At 46.9% G+C, this 21,803-nt stretch overlaps 8 protein-coding genes across 8 annotated transcripts; 4 read left to right on the top strand and 4 right to left on the bottom strand.

Annotated features, from left to right (window-relative positions):
* Nucleotides 1-393: 393 nt before the first annotated feature.
* Nucleotides 394-1,714, bottom strand: F5147DRAFT_781531 (uncharacterized protein; the record flags this gene model as incomplete). The annotated part of the gene is made up of 5 exons (XM_041442656.1): nt 394-593; nt 646-901; nt 953-1,218; nt 1,274-1,520; nt 1,577-1,714. The coding sequence occupies 5 exons, from the start codon at nt 1,712-1,714 to the stop codon at nt 394-396; spliced, it is 1,107 nt and encodes a 368-aa protein (XP_041284998.1).
* Nucleotides 1,715-4,191: 2,477 nt separating this feature from the next.
* On the bottom strand, nt 4,192-4,848 carry F5147DRAFT_659132 (uncharacterized protein; the record flags this gene model as incomplete). Its single annotated transcript, XM_041434552.1, has 5 exons — nt 4,192-4,308; nt 4,445-4,576; nt 4,625-4,651; nt 4,700-4,766; nt 4,817-4,848. 5 exons carry the CDS (start codon nt 4,846-4,848, stop codon nt 4,192-4,194), a joined length of 375 nt encoding a protein of 124 aa, XP_041284997.1.
* A 1,844-nt stretch (nt 4,849-6,692) lies between these two features.
* On the top strand, nt 6,693-7,416 carry F5147DRAFT_781529 (uncharacterized protein; the record flags this gene model as incomplete). Its single annotated transcript, XM_041442655.1, has 6 exons — nt 6,693-6,749; nt 6,800-6,931; nt 6,985-7,017; nt 7,055-7,068; nt 7,133-7,260; nt 7,310-7,416. The coding sequence occupies 6 exons, from the start codon at nt 6,693-6,695 to the stop codon at nt 7,414-7,416; spliced, it is 471 nt and encodes a 156-aa protein (XP_041284996.1).
* Nucleotides 7,417-11,332: 3,916 nt separating this feature from the next.
* F5147DRAFT_588409 (uncharacterized protein) lies at nt 11,333-13,341 on the top strand (the record flags this gene model as incomplete). Its single annotated transcript, XM_041432085.1, has 9 exons — nt 11,333-11,629; nt 11,678-11,915; nt 11,971-12,259; nt 12,286-12,511; nt 12,567-12,640; nt 12,687-12,807; nt 12,859-12,957; nt 13,012-13,185; nt 13,234-13,341. The coding sequence occupies 9 exons, from the start codon at nt 11,333-11,335 to the stop codon at nt 13,339-13,341; spliced, it is 1,626 nt and encodes a 541-aa protein (XP_041284995.1).
* A 1,844-nt stretch (nt 13,342-15,185) lies between these two features.
* Nucleotides 15,186-17,534, bottom strand: F5147DRAFT_764907 (uncharacterized protein; the record flags this gene model as incomplete). The annotated part of the gene is made up of 10 exons (XM_041440733.1): nt 15,186-15,611; nt 15,661-15,782; nt 15,832-15,907; nt 16,053-16,213; nt 16,264-16,375; nt 16,522-16,551; nt 16,604-16,723; nt 16,769-17,170; nt 17,259-17,336; nt 17,391-17,534. The coding sequence occupies 10 exons, from the start codon at nt 17,532-17,534 to the stop codon at nt 15,186-15,188; spliced, it is 1,671 nt and encodes a 556-aa protein (XP_041284994.1).
* Nucleotides 17,535-17,754: 220 nt separating this feature from the next.
* On the top strand, nt 17,755-18,744 carry F5147DRAFT_781526 (uncharacterized protein; the record flags this gene model as incomplete). Its single annotated transcript, XM_041442654.1, has 6 exons — nt 17,755-17,851; nt 17,900-17,992; nt 18,053-18,178; nt 18,229-18,291; nt 18,342-18,452; nt 18,500-18,744. The coding sequence occupies 6 exons, from the start codon at nt 17,755-17,757 to the stop codon at nt 18,742-18,744; spliced, it is 735 nt and encodes a 244-aa protein (XP_041284993.1).
* A 502-nt stretch (nt 18,745-19,246) lies between these two features.
* Nucleotides 19,247-20,760, bottom strand: F5147DRAFT_781525 (uncharacterized protein; the record flags this gene model as incomplete). Its single annotated transcript, XM_041442653.1, has 4 exons — nt 19,247-19,956; nt 20,007-20,180; nt 20,236-20,339; nt 20,393-20,760. 4 exons carry the CDS (start codon nt 20,758-20,760, stop codon nt 19,247-19,249), a joined length of 1,356 nt encoding a protein of 451 aa, XP_041284992.1.
* Nucleotides 20,761-21,211: 451 nt separating this feature from the next.
* On the top strand, nt 21,212-21,597 carry F5147DRAFT_557948 (uncharacterized protein; the record flags this gene model as incomplete). The annotated part of the gene is given in 2 exon segments (XM_041430539.1): nt 21,212-21,372; nt 21,384-21,597. Coding segments are annotated over 2 exon segments (375 nt in total), but the record flags the coding sequence as incomplete, so codon positions are not given.
* Between the last annotated feature and the right edge of the window lie 206 nt (nt 21,598-21,803).

Below are 21,803 nucleotides of genomic sequence, written 5' to 3'. Positions count from 1 at the left end.
ATACGTGCTAAGTCGTATGGGGGCGACTTAGAAGTGCGGTCTCACACAAGGAAGCTGGTAGGCTTAGATGAGCAAGTTCTGGGGATGAACCTAGTAGATTAAAGTGAAGTTAATCTATGACAATGTATCTACTCTTATAGTGTTTAGCTATAGGTATTCTAGCTCAGTCTGTAATCTATAGTATATCGGTAATCTAAGATAACTAGACATGAGGAGAGATAGCATACATGAGGCTTAACCTCTGATCAAGCATGCAGCGCCAAGTGCGGCTGCGCATAGGTACAGGAAGCGCCAAGCGCGCTCCGGATCTTCATGAAGCGACATGCTGTATACATGCGCTGATCTAGGGTGTCCATGAGGCGTACAGCCTCCATGGATCAGGTACAAGGCCGTCTAGGCCAGGGGCGGGGTCATAGCGCCAGGTGGGGTCATAGCGCCATGAGGCGGGGTCATAGCGGTCCAGACCGCTGTCTTTCTAGGCGCAGGCGGCGCACCGCCGCGTGGGGAGTCTAGCAGAGCGGGGGCAGGCGTAGGGAGAGCTGGGGCTCTAGTAGGTGTTACAGATCCCTGTAACAGCCCCCCCCTGGACCATGCTATAAATGTACGTCAAGATGAGTTGTTGTTGTGAGCAATGAACACATTTACCAGTGTTACTCTCAGTAAGGTATTGTATGGCGTCTGAGAGGAGCTCCACTTCGGTTTGGGCGCGACGAAATCTTGATTGCATTAGACCCAATTCTGCTTGAAGAAAGCTAGTTTCATCTTCAGCATTAGATAAATCATTGGCGCGTAATATCATGATCTGCAAGGAAGCTCTTTCTGTTGCAAGATCGTCCATGTAAAAGTCCTCTGTACATTCTTCGACCCATGTATTGACCAACTGGTAAGGGCAGTGACCCGCCTGCCAGACATCATAAGAATCAATCCAACAGTGAATGGCAGCAGTACTCACGTTACACACCACCAGAGTCTTATATAATGTCATGAGCTTGGACGCAATGGATGTTGATTCTTCAGCAGTATAAACCATGGCAGGCCCAACACCCCTGTCAAAACCCATATCGCCTTCATCATCATCAGAGTCTCCGCTTGTTGAAACTTTGCTTAGCCACTCGTTGCATTTCAGATGTGCCGAAGAACCGACCCTAGAGAGCCTGTCTAGAGGATGCCGGTCTCTTGCAGAGAGCTGAATCACAGGGCACGAGCTAGCAGGACGAGCTAAAAATCAGATATCAGCATCCTCATGTAAATACATATGGTGCAATTAACTTACAGCCCGCCTTCAGCTGAAGGAGGTCAATGGCCTGAGAATAAAGCGACAATTCCAACTGAGCTCTGTCTTTCTTGTCCTCCATAAACTCTCTTTCTCTGTCAAAAAGGACTCTGTGAGGCAGTTGTGAATTGTGCAATGATTCTCCTTGCATGAATTCAATTTGGTACGCCATTACAAGATGCCATAGATCGCCTGAGTAGACATGTTCTTCCAGCAGAAAGAGCAGTAGTCTTAACTCAAATTGAAGCTGAATATAAGACATTTAAAGACAGATTAATAGATAGTGAAAGACTCTTAGCTGACGGTCGGATTCCACTGGCAATCAATCCACCACCTTAGTCCATCAACACCTGCCAAAGAGGAAGAGAGAGCAAGAGCTCCCTTGCGAGAAATTGCTGGTGGTGGAAGGAGCGACAAAAGATGGTTCTCAATGACCGACATCATTATGTACAGAAGTAGTGGGCTGGGGAGGTTTAGCCCGGTGATAGTACAGACTTAGATGTGGCAGTTGTGTGCAGCTCATGGGAAATTTTAGGACGACAAGATTTCTTTAAAAGAAGTTATTACTGGTAGGGTAATTACCAATGCATGTCCTAGCTAGCAGATGTTAATCAAGGAAGCCTAATGATACTTTTCAAAAGCGGTATTCTGTGGTAAGCACCTGTGAAACTCCATAGCCCGTCTAGTCCCAACTTGCTTGCACAGTTTGCAATTCTGGAACAGTATAAGAAACTCCTCCAGGCTGATTTTGCCGGTGAAAGAGCCAAGCCTACTAAACAGAATATCTTGTTCTTGATAAGACCACACCTGGCGTATTGATCGAGGCTGATTTTCTGTAGCGCTTAGTTAGTATTGAATACATTATTGTTAGACTCAGCAACTCACCTCTGAGGTGATACACACTGATGCTTTGCGTATGTAACTGAAAATATTTGTTGATTTTTACTGGGTAATTAGTGAGATCAAAGAAATGCACATAGTCTGGATGAAAAAAAACTGACCTTGGTATCCGCAAATGTCCATGGCACATCTTGCCCTCCAGACCAAAGTTCCTTTCATCTCTTCTTGCCAAGAATACACAGTGGACTCAACATAGTTTTGTTGTGTCATGTAGGCACAAAGACAGCAGGGATATTTGAGATGGCGTCTTTTTCTATAGTTATTGAACTGATTTGGAGGAACCATGTTGTAATCATCATCAGCAGGCCTGCATGGCATCAACACATGGTAAGATATCAAATACGTGCACGAAAATATCGTACCAGGACCAGTCAATCATTGTTTGTGACTTTGTATCAAAGTGTAAGAGCGAAGACGTAGATATCATAGCTTCTGTGGTGAGTATGGCTATCCTTCAAATATTGTCTTCATCATGCGAGAGCGCAGTTATGGTCGATGAAGGAGAAGAAGGGGGTTCCATGGCTGGCTCTGAGCATCGACCATCCTACAAAATTTATTTTATGTTAAAATGACAATGCTGTTTACCGCTTGGTGAGACTCTGACCGGTTTCGTAATCGGCCATCAGCGGAAACCTGAAGGCCTGGTGACCCACTTGGAATAGTAATTCTATTGAAAATTAGCGCAAGTCTGGGCCACAGCAAAATTCTAATGAGCCAACTGACCTTATTCAAATTGAGCCACCAGTAGCCAATGACGTTATCATCCTAGTCCTCCTAGCACTGCCAATGCGCCTAATTAGTTCTTGTGAGCAGAATACGGCAACATTAAGTGACCCATACATTCCACAAGATACTCGGCAGAGTAAATCCAAGAACTGCAAGCAAAGTCATTTCCGCTCCAAGCATCCGGTATCTCCAAGCTAACATTCTCCCGAGAATTAGGAAGGGCTGGAACAGGTTCTGCACATCAACAAAGATGTGGTTAAGATCATCGACCACTAGATTTATCAATCTTCACTAGTACATGGAGAGTTAGCAAACATTATATATGTATATAAGAACAGACAAGAGAAACCACCAAACTCTAATTACATGCCTGTAGACGTTCCTGATGGTGATGCAACCATGAGGAGACCCATGGAAACTCGTTTGGAACTGATGGGATGCGTTGGATGTGGTTGTGGTGGGCTGAGTGCTTCGTAACCTGCTGGCATGGGATGAGAACCCCACATGAGCAGGATAGGCTCCACTGCAAACCTTTGTGAGCGAAACATGAACACATCAGTAATTGTAACTGTAAAAGTAGAGGGACATAATAGACAGATGAGACATCATGGACGATTCTTAACACTGTAATGCAACAGCAAGATTTTGTCTTTGATAGAGGGTTTAAAGGGCTGGCAACCCAATAATCAGTATGCAATCTCCAGAAAATGTTAGTTGTGCAATGTGAAGACTATCTCACTTACTAGGTCAGGCAGCAAACCAAGCCCACGCAGCGCATGGACAGTAGACTGAGTTGACTTCATCTTCTGTCTCACCATGCACATCGGAAACAAGTGAGACATGAGTTATCATCTTTAACGCGAAATGCGAAACTGGAACTCGCCTATTGCCTCTATAAACGGCGCCGACCCGATGTCCCCAACAGCTGTACCACCAAGCTGAAAGAAATTCATCGCGATGAAAAGTATTGCATGTTACTGATGCGAGCAAGTTGAATGATAAGGGATATATCAATACGACATAGGATTGCAAAGGAGCAGGCGGACTCAGAGTATTAGATAGTTATATGGTTGGAAACTGATCGATATCAATGACGACGCCGTATCATAGTAGTATGAACGAAAGGCTGCTGCATACAAGTCCCGAGATTCTGACTAATCAGATTATCGGAATCTCTACTCTGGCGTCAAAGTTTTCACACTGTGAACAAGTCGTTCATGGTATTTCAAGTTAGTTTATTAGAGGAACTTCTAGTCTAGCCTATGTTTAATGTTAAGCGTTTAGCTGCTGTATTATAGATATGCAAGTGATGTCGCTGATTGCTGATCAGTGATGGTAGTATGGTACAGTAGTGATACAGCATGTAACTCCCCTGGTATACCAAGGCTTGCAGCAACCTTAGAGGCAAACTGGTATAGTATGTGTGTGGAGTAGGTATAATGTGCTTGAAAAAATGAAAAAAATGAAAACAAAATGTATCTACTTCGTCACAATCACCCCTAGATGAATTTTAGCTGATATTGAATACAAAAATCAGTGACTCACCCTTCTCCAGAATCTGTTTATCAAACGCGCCGCAGTGCCCACAGTCTCTGTTGCTGCATTCAGCAGGCCTTGGGCCATCCCGCTCAATGTTGTCCCAATTTGGGATTTGGGTCCAGTGACAGCGGCGTGGTCCTAAAATATTTAAACATCGATCTATTAGTAGATCTCCTATTAGCTTACCTGAGCCCAGAAATATTCGGCTTGCATCTGTAAATTTGTTAATTGCAAGCACCAATGACCATCGCAAGTACTTACAATCACTCTCTTGGGCATAGTGCCCATCAATCCACTGCTGTTGAATACTTCTGATGTCATCTGTTGTCTGCAAAGATCAGCGAATACTCCGATCATATGGCGCTTAGCATTACTTACCTGATATATTGATTACGTAGCTTAAACTTCATGGCAAAGTAGTGGCAAGATACCAACGAGCTAATGTGACGGTCACAATGTTACAGATGCTGTGACAGGCATGCTGTGCAGTGCGTGTGACTTCACTACTATGGGTGCCATCTGAAACCAACATAGACATTTGAAAATTTGAACATCCCTTAACATTCTGAATGCTTTGGCATAGTAAGTTTTCTTATTCAATTACATCCTACACATCCTTCTGACTCTTCTCTCCTCCTTGGAGACTCGCTGTCAGATCTGAGTTCAATCATCATAGCAGCTTCAAGTTGCTACGGCAGTCAGCCGAATAAAAGTTGGCTCATGACATCATATGTTACTTGTAACATTGGTCACGTGGCCCCCCTATCATTTTCCCTTCATCCTCGCCCTCACCATCTACTGGCTCGTCCTCCTTTACCGACTTTCCGTTGACCGGATCCTCGGGACCATTCCTGTCCCTCGCATCGCCCGCCTCTATGCACGTGCACGCACGTTCCTCCTCTGATTAGACCACCAATGTGGTCCCGCACCTATGACTTTGTCTGACTCGTGCCACCAATGTGGCTTTCCTCTTTCTGTTTCCCCTGACTGCGGATTCCCGCACGTTGTATTCTTACCGTTGGCCCGTTCCAACGTTTCTCGGTCTCATTCCACATTCGACCATCCATCACTAATTCGGCTCTGTTGCCAACGCACCTATACCATTCTCGTTTCCCCTTTACCCTTACCTACTGTGCGGTAGCCTTGCCCTCAACCCTCTCCACTTAGTATAAGTAGTCGGTCACCTTGTACTAGATTCTCTAACTTGAATCTACTCAATCTTCCCTGGAACATACTCCTCTCTGAACGCCCCTTTGGCTTCAGTCTCTAGTATCTTTTCTTAGTTGCTCATCATGACTAAGTCTACTTCAATCGACCTCATCGTACGGACAAGACTGTCCTTACCTTGAGCGACTTCACAGACATCCATCTATGAAGTCACGTGACATGCACGTACTGTGATCGCTGCCGACTCGTCGTCGCCAGCCTCACTTGCTATACCGGACCTTTCTGGTTATGTCACGAACGTTAGCGGACGACGCCCCTCTTAGGGCTCCGCCTAACAGATCTATTTGAGTGCGTAACATCATAAGTCTCTCCCTTCGCTTCGATCCTTCATGTGTTCATTCATGTTTCTAGATCAGTGTGCTCAATGCCTATCTATTCCGCCAACATATAATACTACTCTCCTTCATCATCATCATCCATTCATGTCTATATATCATTTTGGTCTCTCCTACCCTGTCATGAGCTGAGGTGATTTACGCCCATCTTGATGTGGTGCATAACTCAATAAGCCATTGCTTATCTGTGCTGATTAGTAGTCTGTTAAATCATTGGTCTCCTCAGGACAGCCACCTTTTCAGTGGGATCATGCCTCTATGCACCGTAAGCGAGTTAGAATGAACGGCGGCAGGAACGTCTTGCTACATGGCTGTACGTATGAGTGACTAATGTTCAGCCTGGACTCCCGTCACACAACCTCATGTTTGTAAAAGGGGACTTCTACTGGGGCATGAACCTTATAAAATTTGATGAACAGATCTATCTCGAAAGCTATAAAGTCTAGTCATGGCGCTAAGTCCATCATCTCCCTTGCCAATTTCCTGCATTTGATCGTCATGCATACATTTATTTACAGCAAAAGTGCAGGGCATGTTACGATGTTTGACTACGCTGTGAGTATCATTTACAAAAGCCTCCCTTTGCATTACACTAACATATCATTAGGAAGAGGCAAGTTTTTCTTCTTTTTCCAATCAGATCAGTAACATCTGTGGTCGTCATGTTGTAGGGTGGCTTAGATGAACTCCGTATGAGCTTAGACTTCGCATGTTACATGTTAGCTGGAACTAGCATTGGCCCATGCTATGTAGGTCATCTAGCATGTCTGATGGTCTGCTTTATCTGATGTGATCACAGTGGCCAGCTGATGTAGCTATGACCACGGATCCTCCCATAGGATACATCGCTATGAATGACCACAGCGGACCACTTGTTGAGGACTCTGGAAGAGCAGAGTATCAGGTCCTTGTACCTATTTACGGCTTCACTGTGAGTAGTATCCTGCAATACTTCTTAGAATGATGAGATATTCTGTCATACAGCAGCAAGATGACAGAACACTCTACAACGTCAATGTGATTTCCAGGGTTCTCAAACATAATTTGATATCAGTACATGGCTAGATCGTGCGTCTTTGTGCTCACAAAACCTCCTTATCTGACTTATCTGAGCAGTTGAACTCAACTTCAGCACAAAGCTAGCGCGATGGCTGATGGGCTTCTATTGGCAACCTGCATTTACTACTGCCATGTCTTTTGATGGCGCAACATACGGTCACCTGACTGACTACACTGTAGGATCTTATGACTCGCAATTAGGTATGTGCATACACTTGTAGGACACTCCTCTACTGACCGACCATGATAGGATACCTCAATGTCATTTCTAGCCCTGGTGCACATGGACCGTCTACGTCGCCATCTATTCCATCAGAAGACTTGATGCAACCCTCGGGATCGATGAAGGTTCAATGATACAGCAGGGCACGAACAGTGCTCCTGACTGTATCTATAATTGTTGTAAGGTCGCGCGTTGCCTAGTCTGCTATACTTGAGACGACAAGTGCGTTCGACCCTAAAGGGGAAGCGAGTGCAGCAAGGATCTAGAGGTATGCGCTGAAAGCGCTACTGGTTGGCCAATGCGAAGCGCGAGAAAGCGCAGGTGCGCGCAAGGCACGGGAATGCGCGCGTGTATGGCGCAAAGCGCGGGAAAGCGTGCGCGTGTATACAGATATGAGAGAGAGTAAGAGTGAGTTTGCTTAAGTGGTGATATGATGTAAGACAAGAGAAGGGAGATGCGAGGTGTAAACAAATAGATTTCTACTATGTTCTGCTAGGTAAATAGTGGGTAGTAACCAGTAAGTCCTCTGTCGTTCTGGTGGGAGAGTAAGTGAGTGTATGTACTGCTGGCGCTTAAGTATGGCGCCTAAGCGCTGTCATGCGGAGCCGAAGCGCTACCGAGTAAGGTATGTAAAGATATATGTAAGTAAGGGTCCATGATAAAAATAAAGATGGAATGATAAGCAAATGTGAGAAATGGAAATATACGCACTAGGGAACTTGGTGGACAGTGGATGGATGCTTCCAGATGGCTGGCGCTATAGGGCGCTCAAGCACGGGAAAGCGTGCGGGGGAAAGGTACGCGCGCATGGCGCGCGTTGCGCGGGAAAGCTGCGCCTCATATAGAGATAGCTGCAGGTAGCACACAGAGTGATGCTACAAGTTCGTGCCATGTACTCCCCAGTGAAAACTGCCATATTGCACAATGAGAGGCATGAGTCTCTACATCGACATCCAACTTCTCTGAAGAGTTAAGCTGGCCTGCTAACATGAAAATGATGGCGGAACATGCTTCCCTTTGTCAGACATTCATAGCCAACCTACCTCTCAACAATCCCTAGACAAACATCATACTGTTACGCACTCAAATAGATCTGTTAGGCGGAGCCCTAAGAGGGGCGTCGTCCGCTAACGTTCGTGACGTAACCGGAAGGATCCGGTATAGCAAGTGAGACTGGCGACGACGAGTCGGCAGCGATCACAGTACGCGCATGTCACGTGACTTCGTAGACGGATGTCTGTGAAGTTGCTCAAGGTAAGGACTGTCTTGTCTGTACGATGAGGTCGATCGAGGTAGACTTAGTCGTGATGAGCAACTAAGAAAAGATACTAGAGACTGAAGCCAAAGGGGCGTTCAGAGAGGAGTATGTTCCAGGGAAGATTGAGTAGATTCAAGTTAGAGAATCTAGTACAAGGTGACCGACTACTTATACTAAGTGGAGAGGGTTGAGGGCAAGGCTACCGCACAGTAGGTAAGGGTAAAGGGGAAACGAGAATGGTATAGGTGCGTTGGCAACAGAGCCGAATTAGTGATGGATGGTCGAATGTGGAATGAGACCGAGAAACGTTGGAACGGGCCAACGGTAAGAATACAACGTGCGGGAATCCGCAGTCAGGGGAAACAGAAAGAGGAAAGCCACATTGGTGGCACGAGTCAGACAAAGTCATAGGTGCGGGACCACATTGGTGGTCTAATCAGAGGAGGAACGTGCGTGCACGTGCATAGAGGCGGGCGATGCGAGGGACGGGAATGGTCCCGAGGATCCGGTCAACGGAAAGTCGGTAAAGGAGGACGAGCCGGTAGATGGTGAGGGCGAGGATGAAGGGAAAATGATAGGGGGGCCATGTGACCGATGTTACTTGTAACACATACGGTGGTTCAAGATATGCATTATAGGAAGTCTAGTAGCGGGTAGGTATGGACATGCCATGGAGGTAGTGAAGTTGCCAGGTGTCAGGCATCAATTCCTCACACAATGTTTCCTGGAGGTGCTCTCCAGGTGTGGTATGTCATATGATGATTGTAAATAAGTAGATTGTGAGTATCGTTGAACACCTTGAATGATGCGCGCTCATGGTCCTATCATATTTCCAGTGGAATTGGTTTCAGGGACACGCTTCCATTGGCACCATTTAAGAGAACAGGTAATATGTTTATCATTTATATTCTGAACAATCTACTGATGTCTGATGATCGCAGTACAATCACAAACCCAATAACTTTGCTTCCGATTGGCACAAAATCATCGGGCATTGCTTGCAGCCAGGGAAACTTATGGATTTCTGTAAAAATCAAGCCGAGTTACAGACACGGACTTCGAGGATGCTTGCAGCTCTTGATACACAACTTGTTTCTGATTCTGTCAGTGTTTTACACGCACCGCAGTAATACTTACCTCAAGCTGACTTTATTTAGGCTGATTACGACATCATTGGCGAAATCATTGGCCTTCAGATGGCTAAAGAAATCTGGCATCACATCGTCTTATGACCAGTCGCATCTAATCCTTCCATTAGCATCACTGATGTCTACTGGAATCAAATTCTGGACCAGCAGGGAGATGTTTCCCTGGAAGCCATCGCATTCATTGTATGCCTAGTGCGTCACTTGCTTATGTTTGCTGATATTGATTGAGTTGAGTTTTAAGTTTTATGAATGGTGTCAGAAGGCCCTTAATGTGACACTGGACCGAACGGCTGCCGCCAACGTTATTCTGGTGTACAAACATATCCTGCATCTGAAGGGCCCGCCTCTGGATAAGATTCAACAAGTAGCCAGAGATCTTGGTTTTATCAGGTATCTATTCACTTTCTATCCGCCCAGTATTTCATATTAATACTGCAAAGAGATATCAACATCTATGGTGTGGACAAAGATGGACGCTACAAGAGACAAACTCTAGGACCGATCATCAGAACTCCTGTTCACATCCATACATTTCAGGTTCAACACTTGCAGGAGTTGATACCCACATATTTCTTTCACCCAAATGCATGAGCATCATTCCTGTGTACCAAGCCTTCTAATCACTTTGGATTTGAAGCTCTTCATCGCTTACAGGCTGTTTCCAGCAAAAGAGTGCTTATTGGAGTATGTTAGTCTACATATATCATGTGTCCGCTTCTTCTCTGTTCTCAAGATGTGAAGTATATTTGATTTCTGTCCTTGACCATTTGTTAAATCCCTGAAGGCCTGACGTCTAAACATCTAATCATCTAATGAGTTGGCTGATGTTGATCACATGATCAAGGTGGGAATGTGTGCTCATCGTTGTCAGCACCTGACAACAGTGAGCTCAACCTAAGCAGTTACTTTCTTCTGTATAGTCTGAAATTGATTGGAACATGACTCAGTCAACATATGCATCTCGTCCATCGTCTTCGCTATCGCTGGCAGAGCCATTCAAGTTCAATCTGGAATTCACAGCGGCTGAACTTGAGCTTATAGAGTATGCTCTAAGGCAGGTGGGTGGAAATCATGAGGCCTTACCCTTACTTGAGAGAGTTTGGTATATGCGCAGCCTGCCGGCAGGAACCCCTCTTGGGCCGCCTTTGATGGATGATAGGTGAGAACGCCATATACCTTAGCCCTCCACTCCAGATGATAACCTTGATATGATACAGCTTGTCCTCTGAAGATGGTGCCTTTCTCTCTGTTGAAAAGTCATTCACCAAATGTCACAAATTCTCAGCATCTGTGGAAGATTTTTTCCGTCAGAGCCTTGCTTCTGATGATGGGGAGTCAGTGGATGATTGTTTCTTTCAAGGGCTCAGTGCTAATGAGACCAGCTTAGATGCAGAGGCATTTGAAGAAGAAGATATTGATGTCATTCCGGACAATGGCAATGGAGATGAAGAACTTCGTGGTCGTCGTCACCAACGCCGGGTAGCATCCAGGAAGCTTCGTCAGCTTAACCAACATCCCTACGCACCCCCCAGAGGCCCCATTCTACCTGGAGAGCCTATTAATATGAGGCCACCTGGTCCTGATCCCACCTGTCCTTATAATGGGAGGTGCCTCTATGCAGCTCAAATTTGGCAGGTGCAGGCTATGTCTATCCAATCCGCCAGCTTTATCACTTCCGATGCACTCATTGCAACACTCGCCACTCCTCATGTAGAGTCTACTGCCTCTCATTTGGATGTCAGAGTGTGGGTTGATAACACCCTGTCTTATCTCAAACAGCAGGATAGCGTCCAGTTAGGTGTTGGCTCAGTAGAAACTATGGTAGTGCGCTGTCAGTTTGTTTCGGTTCACGCAACTGGCTCAAGCTTTATAGCCATGATAACATACATGCAGTTGGTCATGCAATGTCAAAGGTACTTGCGCACTTCACTTGGTTTCTTGGTATTGATCAATAATTTGCATTATAGCATCATCACGGCATGTGAGGAGCATTCCAACATTCGAAAATTTTACAACAATGAGGTTGCCAAGTTGAGAAGTGCGCCATCAGAACGTACTTTCCATCGCTGGTATGAACATGGCTGTAAATTCATCTTGCTAGCTGCGGGTGGGTCATTCTACTTGCTTGTTATCATTGCAGGTCTGGAAATATGGTGGAAAGTTGCATCGATGCAGTTTAGTGTCCTTCGGCAAGTTGGTAGTATGTTGAGGCAGCCGGGGATTGGCGGTGAGTAACCTGTCCTTTGGCCTCATTGCTGTGTGTTCCTATTGTGTTCCCACAGATAAGGCCGACTTAATCACTCAACGTATCATACCTGCCATTGCCTGGATCAGATCCCAAATGCTTATTTTCCTGCAAAGAATTTTTCCATCTTCATTTCTAACATGTGTTGGAGCTGGGGACACCCTGGACTGCACAGACCTGGTGCTCACTGATGGAGTCTTCGATATCTTCAGACAAGAGTGCGTAATATATTTATTTTACATTTGCAAAAAAATTCTCACTGACCTTCCAGGAATTTCACTCTCCCAGCCAGGGATATGGGAGCCTGGGCCATTTGCAAATCAGATGTTGCTGAACAGATGCTTGTCATTAGCGGTAAGGGCATAACTAGCCACTTACATTCTTTGACGTGTTGCCCTAGTGGGGTGAAACACTTCTGTGTTACAGTAGTCCAAACATCTTTTGACCGCTCACATTGTAACAATGTGCGATCCCCTGCTAAGAATGACAGGAAGGATAATGTGATATGGACAGAAAGCAAGCACATGAAAGCAGCGGCAGGGGAAGTTGTTAGCGATCTTGATGATCTAGGCAATAAGGTGCGTGAGCTCCAAATTTTGCGATGCAGCGGTCTCACTGATGCTCTCAACCAAGATGGGTGAACTCTATCCAGAGGGCTACAGAAGCCACAGGGGATATGTACGCATACCAATGCACATTCTGAAAGGGTGAGTTGATCCTTTGATTGTTTTAAGTAGGAACTCATGTTTTCAGTGGTATGCTTGATTTACGCAATTCAGATGGCAGTCTCATGGCTTTCATCTGTCCCTCTCTACCAGAGACCATTCACCTTGGCCTCACCAGTAGCTTGCTCGCCTGCTTTGAAAGCAAGAACGTTCTGCACATTCGCAAGTTTAATGACTCAGAAGGGGCACCACAAGTGGAGCAAGACGCCGGTTCCACCTTTGAAAAGCTGGCAGAGAAGACTCTTCTTTGTCCCTTCCAGTGCCTGCATTTCTCGCTCTGGAATCGCTACTCGACTGTGGTAGGTCATTGTATTGACAACACTGAACTCTAATGCCAATGCTACATCCGACAGGGAGACAATGCACCCACTCATATTCATCCTTATGATATGGTTAGGGCGGATGTAAGTCACACTAATCATATGCAGTGTTTGCCCTATCCTTCAAGAGACATCTTGGAGCACCAGGAACTGTATAACAACATCCTGACTACATTTGGCGAACTCTTTGAGTGGATTGAAATGGTGGTGAGTGACATTTCTGGGATGTTCAACTTAGCGCTCACCACATCATAGATGAAGGAGTTTTTGCCAGAGGAGTACGAAGTTCTGGTAGAACTTGGCCAGAATCTTCCTGGTGGAGAACGCTCACCGGTGGCTCCTTTCCTTGAGCCCCTTCAGTGACAAATTCCGTATTATACGGGCCACCCGACCTACATAATATCCCATATGAGATGGGCCAGCGGATTATGGGCTCATGTTGTGTATATTCTCAATGATGACGGATGGGCTGGGACACATATTATTTCCGATGGAGACGGGTGGGCCCATGTGTGCCAATGATATATATATCCTTGATGTTGACGGATGGGCCGGGGGAATATGATCATTCATGGAGATGGGTGGGCCCATCTGGGTAATATGTAGAGTAGGATATTATAGACAGCTGGGCTGAAGAGAGATGTAAGGCAAATATTGTTATATAGATGGGCGGGCCGACGGGGGTGTATTACATATATGGGTGGGCCGAGGTAGGGGAATATTACATAGATGGGTGGGCTGACGTGGGGTGTATTACATATACAGGTGGGCTGACGTGGAAAGTATTACATATACGGGTAAGCCGACAAAAGGGATATCAAATAGACGGGTGGGCTGAGGGTGTGATAAAATATCTATTACATAGACAGGTGGGCCGAGGTGGGGTATAATTATATAGATGGGTGGGCCGACGTAGGATGTATTATATGGACGGGTGGGCCAACATAGGATGTATTACATAGATGGGTGGGCCGACGTGGGGGATAATACATAGATGGGTGGGCTGATGTGGGGGAATTGTACATAGATGGGTACATATATGGGTGAGCCTAGATATGTTTCATCAAGACATACAGCTGATGTAGCCACCAGCAATCAAACACGTAGGATACATGTACACTATGAGTGCATATACCTACCATCGACCACTGAATCTAAACCCCTAAGCACGAAAACATGAATCGACCATGTGTGGCATTGACCAATAATCGAGGACTGAAGTGGAAAAACCCCACACCTGAACCCTGGTGTGCAACATATCCTATTTCTAAGCACTGGACACCAGAAGCACAACACTCACAAAAATATAAATGTCAAATTTTCAGTGCAAAACCCCAAACCGAGATTTACCAACCCCGAACCCCGAAATTGTGGACTGCCGGGTTTTCGGGGTTCGGGGGTCCCGGAACTCGGAACTTGGGAAATTTGGGGAGATCAATAAAATTTGATTTACAATCGAGTTGATTGACAAACACATTGACTTACCCATGTTTGAAATATATTTTTGTTGTCTCACATACCGAGTTCCGAGTTCCGGGACCCCCGAACCCTGAAACCCTGGCAGTCCACAATTTCAGGGTTCGGGGGTTGGTAAAATGTGTATGGATAGATGAAAGGTTGATTTAAACATTTTTGAAAGATGTCTCATATCAAATGTCAAGTCCCGAGTTTCGAATTTCCGGGTTTCTGGAGTGCCGAGTCCCAAAACCCGGAGTCCCAAAACCCGGAATTCGAAACTCGGGACTTGACATTTGATATAAGACATCTTTCAAAAATGTTTAAATCAACCTTTCATCTATCCATACACATTTTACCAACCCCCGAACCCCGAAATTGTGGACTGCCGGGTTTTGGGGTTCGGGGGTCCCGGAACTCGGAACTCAGTATGACACAACACAAATATATGTCAGGGTTTGGGGGTTAGTAAAATGTTTATAGATATACATAGGTTGATATAAACATGTCTGAAAAATGTCGTCAGTCTCAAATGGCAAATCCTGAGTTCCAGGTTTTGGGACTCAGCACCCAGCACCCAGCACTTGGGGTTTGGCACTGAAAATTTGACATTTGGGTGTTAGGGTTTAGGGTGATATCTACCTCAATCTACAGTTTCGAGTTCTGGATATCGGGACTGATCATGAAATTATTCAATTGTGGCATAGGTAACATGCATTGAAAAAGATTTATGTACATCTATCACTGAGCAATTATGTAGCCATTTCAACCTCCTCACCAGGAAGATCAACCTTCCCCTCAACATCCAACTCCTCATCAGAAGAATCATATTCTGGCAGGAGGTTACCTGGTTCATTAGGGACCACAATATTGCCGGAGGATTCTGGCAAGAGGTTGCCTGGTTCATCCGGGAGCACAATTTCGCCGGAGGATTGTGGACCCTCAGGCTGAACTTGGGTGGGCTCAACCATGAGACCTACCATAGCAGATCCATCCTCAACCGTCAAGGGTGTGGGTTGCATCACTGAAATGTCCAAATCAATGAGGTTGGAAAGTGCGGAGGGGAGGGGTGAAATGGACGGGTGGGGACCGGATTGATCAAGCAAGATTGTTGCATCGGCCGGTGTGTCCGGAAGTGAAAATGAAGGGTGCCGGTCGACCACTGTGCGCCGGAGGCTCTCATGGAGGCAGTTGCAGGGTATCAATCTTAGCATCCTGCTCCTGCACCCGAGCCTCAAGAATAGCGATGCGAGCTGCACCATCCCGAATCGCGATTGCCATGGAATGGAGATCCGGCATGGGAACATCGAGTGCTGCACGAGGCACTGCGAAGCTCGAAGACCGAACAGCTAAGTAAAAAATCAGGTCAGCAGGTCATCAAAAGTTTGGGTGACTTACGAGCTGGCGCAGGTGCAGGTGCAGGTGCAGGTGTCTTCTTGGTAGTGATGGTCTTGCTGCGACCACGTGACTGCACCTGGGGTGTAGTTGCAGCAGGGATGGCCGGAGTTCGGGACGGGCCACGAGATTGACTACGAGTTCGGGCCCTTGACAGGGAGGGAGACGGAGCAGTGGATGGAGCAGGGGCAGATGTCTTGGAACGCGTCCGGCCGGTGGTAGACTTCCCTCGGTCCGTTTGGGCGGGGATCCCAGAGATGCAGGGTTGCATTTGATCTTCTTGGTGGAGCAGCGGATGCAAGACAAGCAGGGGAGGTTGGTCCTCTTGTCAAAACGGGTTCGCGCAGGGCCAATCCTCCTTGACGCAATAATGGCAGGGGTTGTTCTGTGGTATCCGTTAGTAGATGGACTAGGGGAATTAATTGGAGTACTCACCGGGCCAGGGAATGGTGATATCAAATGTGGTATTGGCCGGGGGGTCACCATCCGAAGCGCTGGAAGTATCATCAGAGGACTCCTCAACTTCCGGACGACTGCCGGAGGTTGCCTGATAGATTGTAAGTACGCATGTGAGTTCCGGGCGAGCTTGTAAGACTTACCCGAGCCTCCGGACGACTGAATGGGAGATTCCTAATGCAATGGGCATGAGTCAGAATGATATATGCGAGTTCCGGACCTGTCCGAAAGACTCACCATGACCTCCGGACGCCTGCCGGCAGTCAGCTGTGGACACATGAGCATATATATGAGTTCCGGACGACTAAATCAGACTTACCGAAGCAGGCCCAAATGATTGCTTCTTGGGGGAACCAGGTGACCGAGGCAACTGGGGCGTCCTCACAACAATGGTGGAGAGCTGGGGAAGAACGACCTCCGGCACTCTACGCGAAATCGGCTGCAACAAATTGAGAGCATGTCACAAATGAGCCAGAACACATACCTGAACAATTGGGTCTTCATCATCTTCCGACTCCACAAACGGCTTTGACTTGGGGAGTCGAGTTGACTTGACACGCTTGCGACCCTTCATCGCCGACTTCGGAGGTTGGGAGGAGTGTCCAGAAATCATCGGGGACTTCCTCTTGTTGCTCCCTCCGACTTCCGGCTCCAGGTCAACAGAAACGGCCTTACCTTTTCCTTTGTCCCGGAACTCGGTACCCGTCTTGCCGGAAGGTCCGGCGACGACGGGAGGGGAGGGAATGACAGGGGCGGGGGAAGGAACAGGTGTGGGGGAAGGGACAGGTGGAGACGGAAGGTTGACAGTCAGTGGGCCAGTGGAAGGATTAGGAACAACAGGGAGATCACAGGAATTGTCACCCAACGCCTCCCAGGCACGGACTTGCTTGCGCCAGGCGTGTCTAGCCACCCGGGGGTCATCATGGCCAATGCCGTGCCAGTTGGGCAATGCCCGGGGAGTCATGGAACTGCACCCTCATCAGCTCCTTAGAGCAGGACACCACAATGCCAGGGATGTATTCCCCTTTCTCATGGGCCCGGATGATGTCAGCCTACCCGGATATTAGAAACATCAATGGTAAACTAATTTAATGAGTGCAACTTACCAAAAGAGTGGTGACCTGCTTTGTCAGAGCAAGTTGGACGTCCACTGAGCCGGCCGGGATGTGCCGAGCGCCAGCAATGATGCCTACAAGTTGAGCAGTGGATGCCTTGAGGTCGGCCAATGAAGATTGAACTGGAGTAGACATTTGGATTGAGTTGACAGATGTGAGAATGTTGAAAGCAGGGTGAAATCTGTTATCACTAGAATGAAGTTTCAAAGAAACAATACAATTGAAGGACGATGTTGAAAATCGTTGATTGTTTGTCTTTGTTTGGTCATGGTTCAACTTTCGGCAATCGCCGGCCATGTGTTGAACTTCGACGTTATCTGTTATCAATCAGTTCATAAGTTCATCAGCTCATATCATGAGCTCTCAACCTGGGGTCAGATTTCATGACCCTCCGGTCACTGAATCCACCTCAATGGATGTGGATGAGTCCTCCAAGTCCCGGATGTCCCTTGGTATGTTTTTTTTTGCTGATTTCAGTGAATTGATCTGACATGGTTTAGATCCATTAGATGATATATACCTTGGGCCGGATGATGAGTTAGACTCTGATTCTGGGTCGTCCGGTGGTTTGGATCTGTTGAATGCGATTCCCGGTATGTTTCTCAATTCAAATGTACATATTCTACATGTGCAAATTCATCACATACTTCCAGATCCATCATATCCGGCCCTGGCGGATGGACTGGCCCTGTATGATGACCCGGACTTGTATCTTGGTCCGGAGGATACCTTGATTTCGTCTGATGATGCTCCGGCTGTACCCGATTTTCCTATGGCTGGTGAGGTTATTCTTTTCATCTCATGTTCATTTTCCATGGCATTTCCCCAGTGAATGAATCGACTCCCGAACCTCATCCGGTTACTCCGGCTGTACCAGAGGCACCCATACCTTGTAGGCATATTCATATCATTTCATGTTTTTTATTCATGTTATCTCCCAAGCTAATTCAGAAACTCCCGAACGTCAATCGCCCGAGCCGGAACTCAACAATGAAGCACTGCGTGCCATGGTTCAGGAGTTCATGCCAATCGGATCTTATGATCAAGCTGAAAGTATGTATACAACAGTTGATTATTTATCTCTGCTAATGTTCTGCAAGTTCAAACAATTGTAGATCGCCTGGGTGATTACCAACAGCGTCATGGAAATCTTCCTGCCCCTACAGTAGCACAACTTCTTGAGGCTGACAGACCATTCAGGATGGCATGGGCTGAAACATGCGACAAACTGCGGAAAGCAGATGCGGACCTCCGGAGGATGCAAAGGGTAAGGGAGTCAACCTCCGAAATGCTGAAGGTATTAGATACCCTCATTGAGTTCTTTGAGGACTCAAGTAACATGTAAATATCGATCAATGTCTGATAGTAGACACATTGCATTATACTTTACCTACTCATACTTAGTCCTTGGTACTTGTATACTCTACTACTCAGTACTCGCTGCCCGGTTGTCTGTGCTCAGTACTCGGTACTCGGTGACTCAGTGTTCAATGCGGTGCCCGGTGCTCAGTGCTCGGGGTTCGGTGCAGTATACTTTACCTGCTCAGTACTTAGTACTTGGTACTTGTATACTTTACCTACTTATTACTTAGTCCTTGGTACTTGTATACTCCACCTACTCAGTCCTCGCTGCCCGGTTTGCTGTGCTCGGTACTCGGTACTTGGTGACTGGTACTCGGTGCTCGGTGCTCGGTGCTCGGGGTTCAGTACTCGGGCCTTGGTCTCGAGATTTGGGATTTGGATTTAAGATTAGGTGGTTAGTAATTTGACATATACACAATAGCACATATGACATACACATAGGGCAGGAAGATATATCTACATTAAGTGTGTTCCCCGTGCTCTGGTTACTCTAGGTGTCTGTCTACTGGCATTTGCAACTTACTCCGGGTCGTCCTCGTGGATGGTTCAACTGTGACTCTCTTGCCCCGCCTCCTTTTCTGTGCCGGCGGCATGATACTGTCTTCCATTTCAACATCATCTCTAACCTCGCTGGTTGCGTCTTCAGTTAACCCAGCAAGGAGGTCGCCCATTCGCGATGTCAGTAATGCACCTTTTTTGGCTGGCTTGGCCGGGCAAGGCTTTGGAATTGCACGTGGGACTGCCATCCCTTTGGGTGTAGGACCTCCTGTCCTGGGTTTCTTCAGCGGATGTCTCCCGTCAGCCAAGTCATCATCCACATCATCCTCGGTATGATTAGTGGCACTCTCCTTATCACTCTCGGCTTCTGTCGACGAATCCCGAGGCCTTCGGATGGTAACCCTCTGCTGCTTTCTCACTATACGAGTCTGAGGAGAGGGCGACTTGCCAGATATGACAGATGGTACCATGTCCCCATCATTGTTCTTCCATGCTTTGAACAGAAATGTGGGACCTTCGCCTGTTTCCTGCCGAGCACGCCAGAAATGGAGCAAGGCAGTCGTGTCCCAATTTTGCAGCTTCGAAGGCTCCTTCAAGTCAACATCCGCCGGAAGATACGTCCGGGCCACGAAGTCATCCTGACTTTGTACAATGGCACTCCATGGCACAACCGCCTTGTCCTTCCCGGAACATATCCCTGTGTCCATGCATTGAACAATTTGTCAGATGATGCGACGAGAAACTCACGATAGTGCGATGTAAGAAAGGCCCTCACTATGGCCTTCTTCTCCTCAAGTTTCGTGTCCGTGATGTCCGGAAGGAGTGGCATACCCTCCCCGTCCATTTCGAGTTCGAAAGCTGGTTTTCGAATTCTTTTTCGACCTCCCTTGACCTGACGTCCTCCATCCTGTGCCACGGAGCCTATCATTGTGATGCTCAACATGTTCAATCTGGTATACATGGTTCAAACACTCACCGAACTGTTCCTGCGCATACTCCTGCCACACTGGCTCAATGTCCTCCCAGTCCTTCGTCTTCATGAAGCTGTCCCCATTTCCTAAGGCCTCGTTATCATCATGCCTGCATGAATATTTTGAGATGAAAGATCTGCGTCAATGGATAAATGTACTCACATCCCGAACAGCACCTCTCCCTTTTCATTCTTCCAAGCCAACATCACAAAAACTCTCATCCCACATTGCCTCCACATCTCGTTCGAAAAGTGCTCCATATATGCCGGACCCTTCTTACGAGCGACTTGTGCTTGTATCTCTGGAGGTGGACAGTTGTTGGACCACTCCTCTGCTGTTTCTTTCACCTTCTCCAACTCGTTGTCGTCCAATTCAGCCATGACTCTCTTCACCGCCGCCTGATAATGTTTGAACATACCAGGATCTCCTGGCTTTACCCCAGACTCGTCCTCAATCCTCTTCAGCACCTCTTCACATTTCTGCTGGTAGACCACTATCCTGGGTGTCCATTTCCTCCCATACTTGATCATGTCCTTCCTTTCCTTCTTTTTCTTGTTGTTGAACAACCAAGTCTTGTACACCTAAGAGTTGATGAAAGAATGTGATGTTGAAAATTAAGTTTTTCAACACAACAAAGAAGCCTCACCTGCTTCCTCTTTTTCCATTATTTTTGGTCCAACTTAGGAGCAAACAACCTGGCCGCCCTTGCTATGGCAGTGAAAATCGCTCGCTTCTCACTCCTTTTGGCAGCAGTCCACTCAGGAAGGTAGTTCTTCAACTCCAAAATCTCCTTGTCCGTGAGCTTCTGAGACTGTGGTTGATGCACCCTGTGTCTTCCAGAAGTCGTGTTGGTGGAATGACCTGTTCTTGCCATAGTGAATCAGAATGCAGAAAGGGCTAAGGATTTGCAAGGTGGAAGTATTAATGAATTGTGCGAAGTTGAACTTTGAGCAAAGCCTAATGATAGGTTAATCGGCCCATATTGGACAAGCTAATGCTGCTCGGCACAAGCTGGAGTCCACCGGTATCGGGGGAGTTGCCTGTTCCAGACATGGTTGCTTTGTCCCTCACTCCATGGTGGATTTTCAGAAAGGCGAAAGGCAAGCCACATCCACCATTAAGCATTCACGAGTTAACCATGGGTCACTTGCAGACAAATGAACATGGACTACGCCCTTTGCAAGGCTTCCCGGCACAACATGGAAGGCATCACCAGGGCTGTCACCTTCTATGATATTAATTGTCAATACAACAAACACTTTTGGGTTCAGGTGGATCAAAGTCAATTTCTAGAAATGGCACCACAACTAACCATCATTCCCGGAATTGGGTTGTGGCATGTTCATGGCCATCAGGACAGCTGCTATGTGCGATATGCTTCTAACTTTATTGAAGGCATTGGTCGGATCGATGGAGAGATCATGGAGATGCTATGGGCACGGCTCAATCTGATCTCCCCTGCTGCTCGGGGAATGTCATCTCCCCACCGAAAGGAATGCCTTGATTATCAGATGAATGACTCCAATTTCTGCAAGATGATTCGCATGAAAAGGACTCTATGCCGGAAATACAA

This window comes from Suillus discolor (genome assembly GCF_016758755.1).
Source record: "Suillus discolor strain FC423 chromosome Unknown F5147scaffold_141, whole genome shotgun sequence".
In the NCBI taxonomy this organism is placed as follows: domain Eukaryota; kingdom Fungi; phylum Basidiomycota; class Agaricomycetes; order Boletales; family Suillaceae; genus Suillus; species Suillus discolor.
Note: the sequence above shows the minus strand (reverse complement) of the source record. Positions and strands in the feature narration are given on the sequence as shown.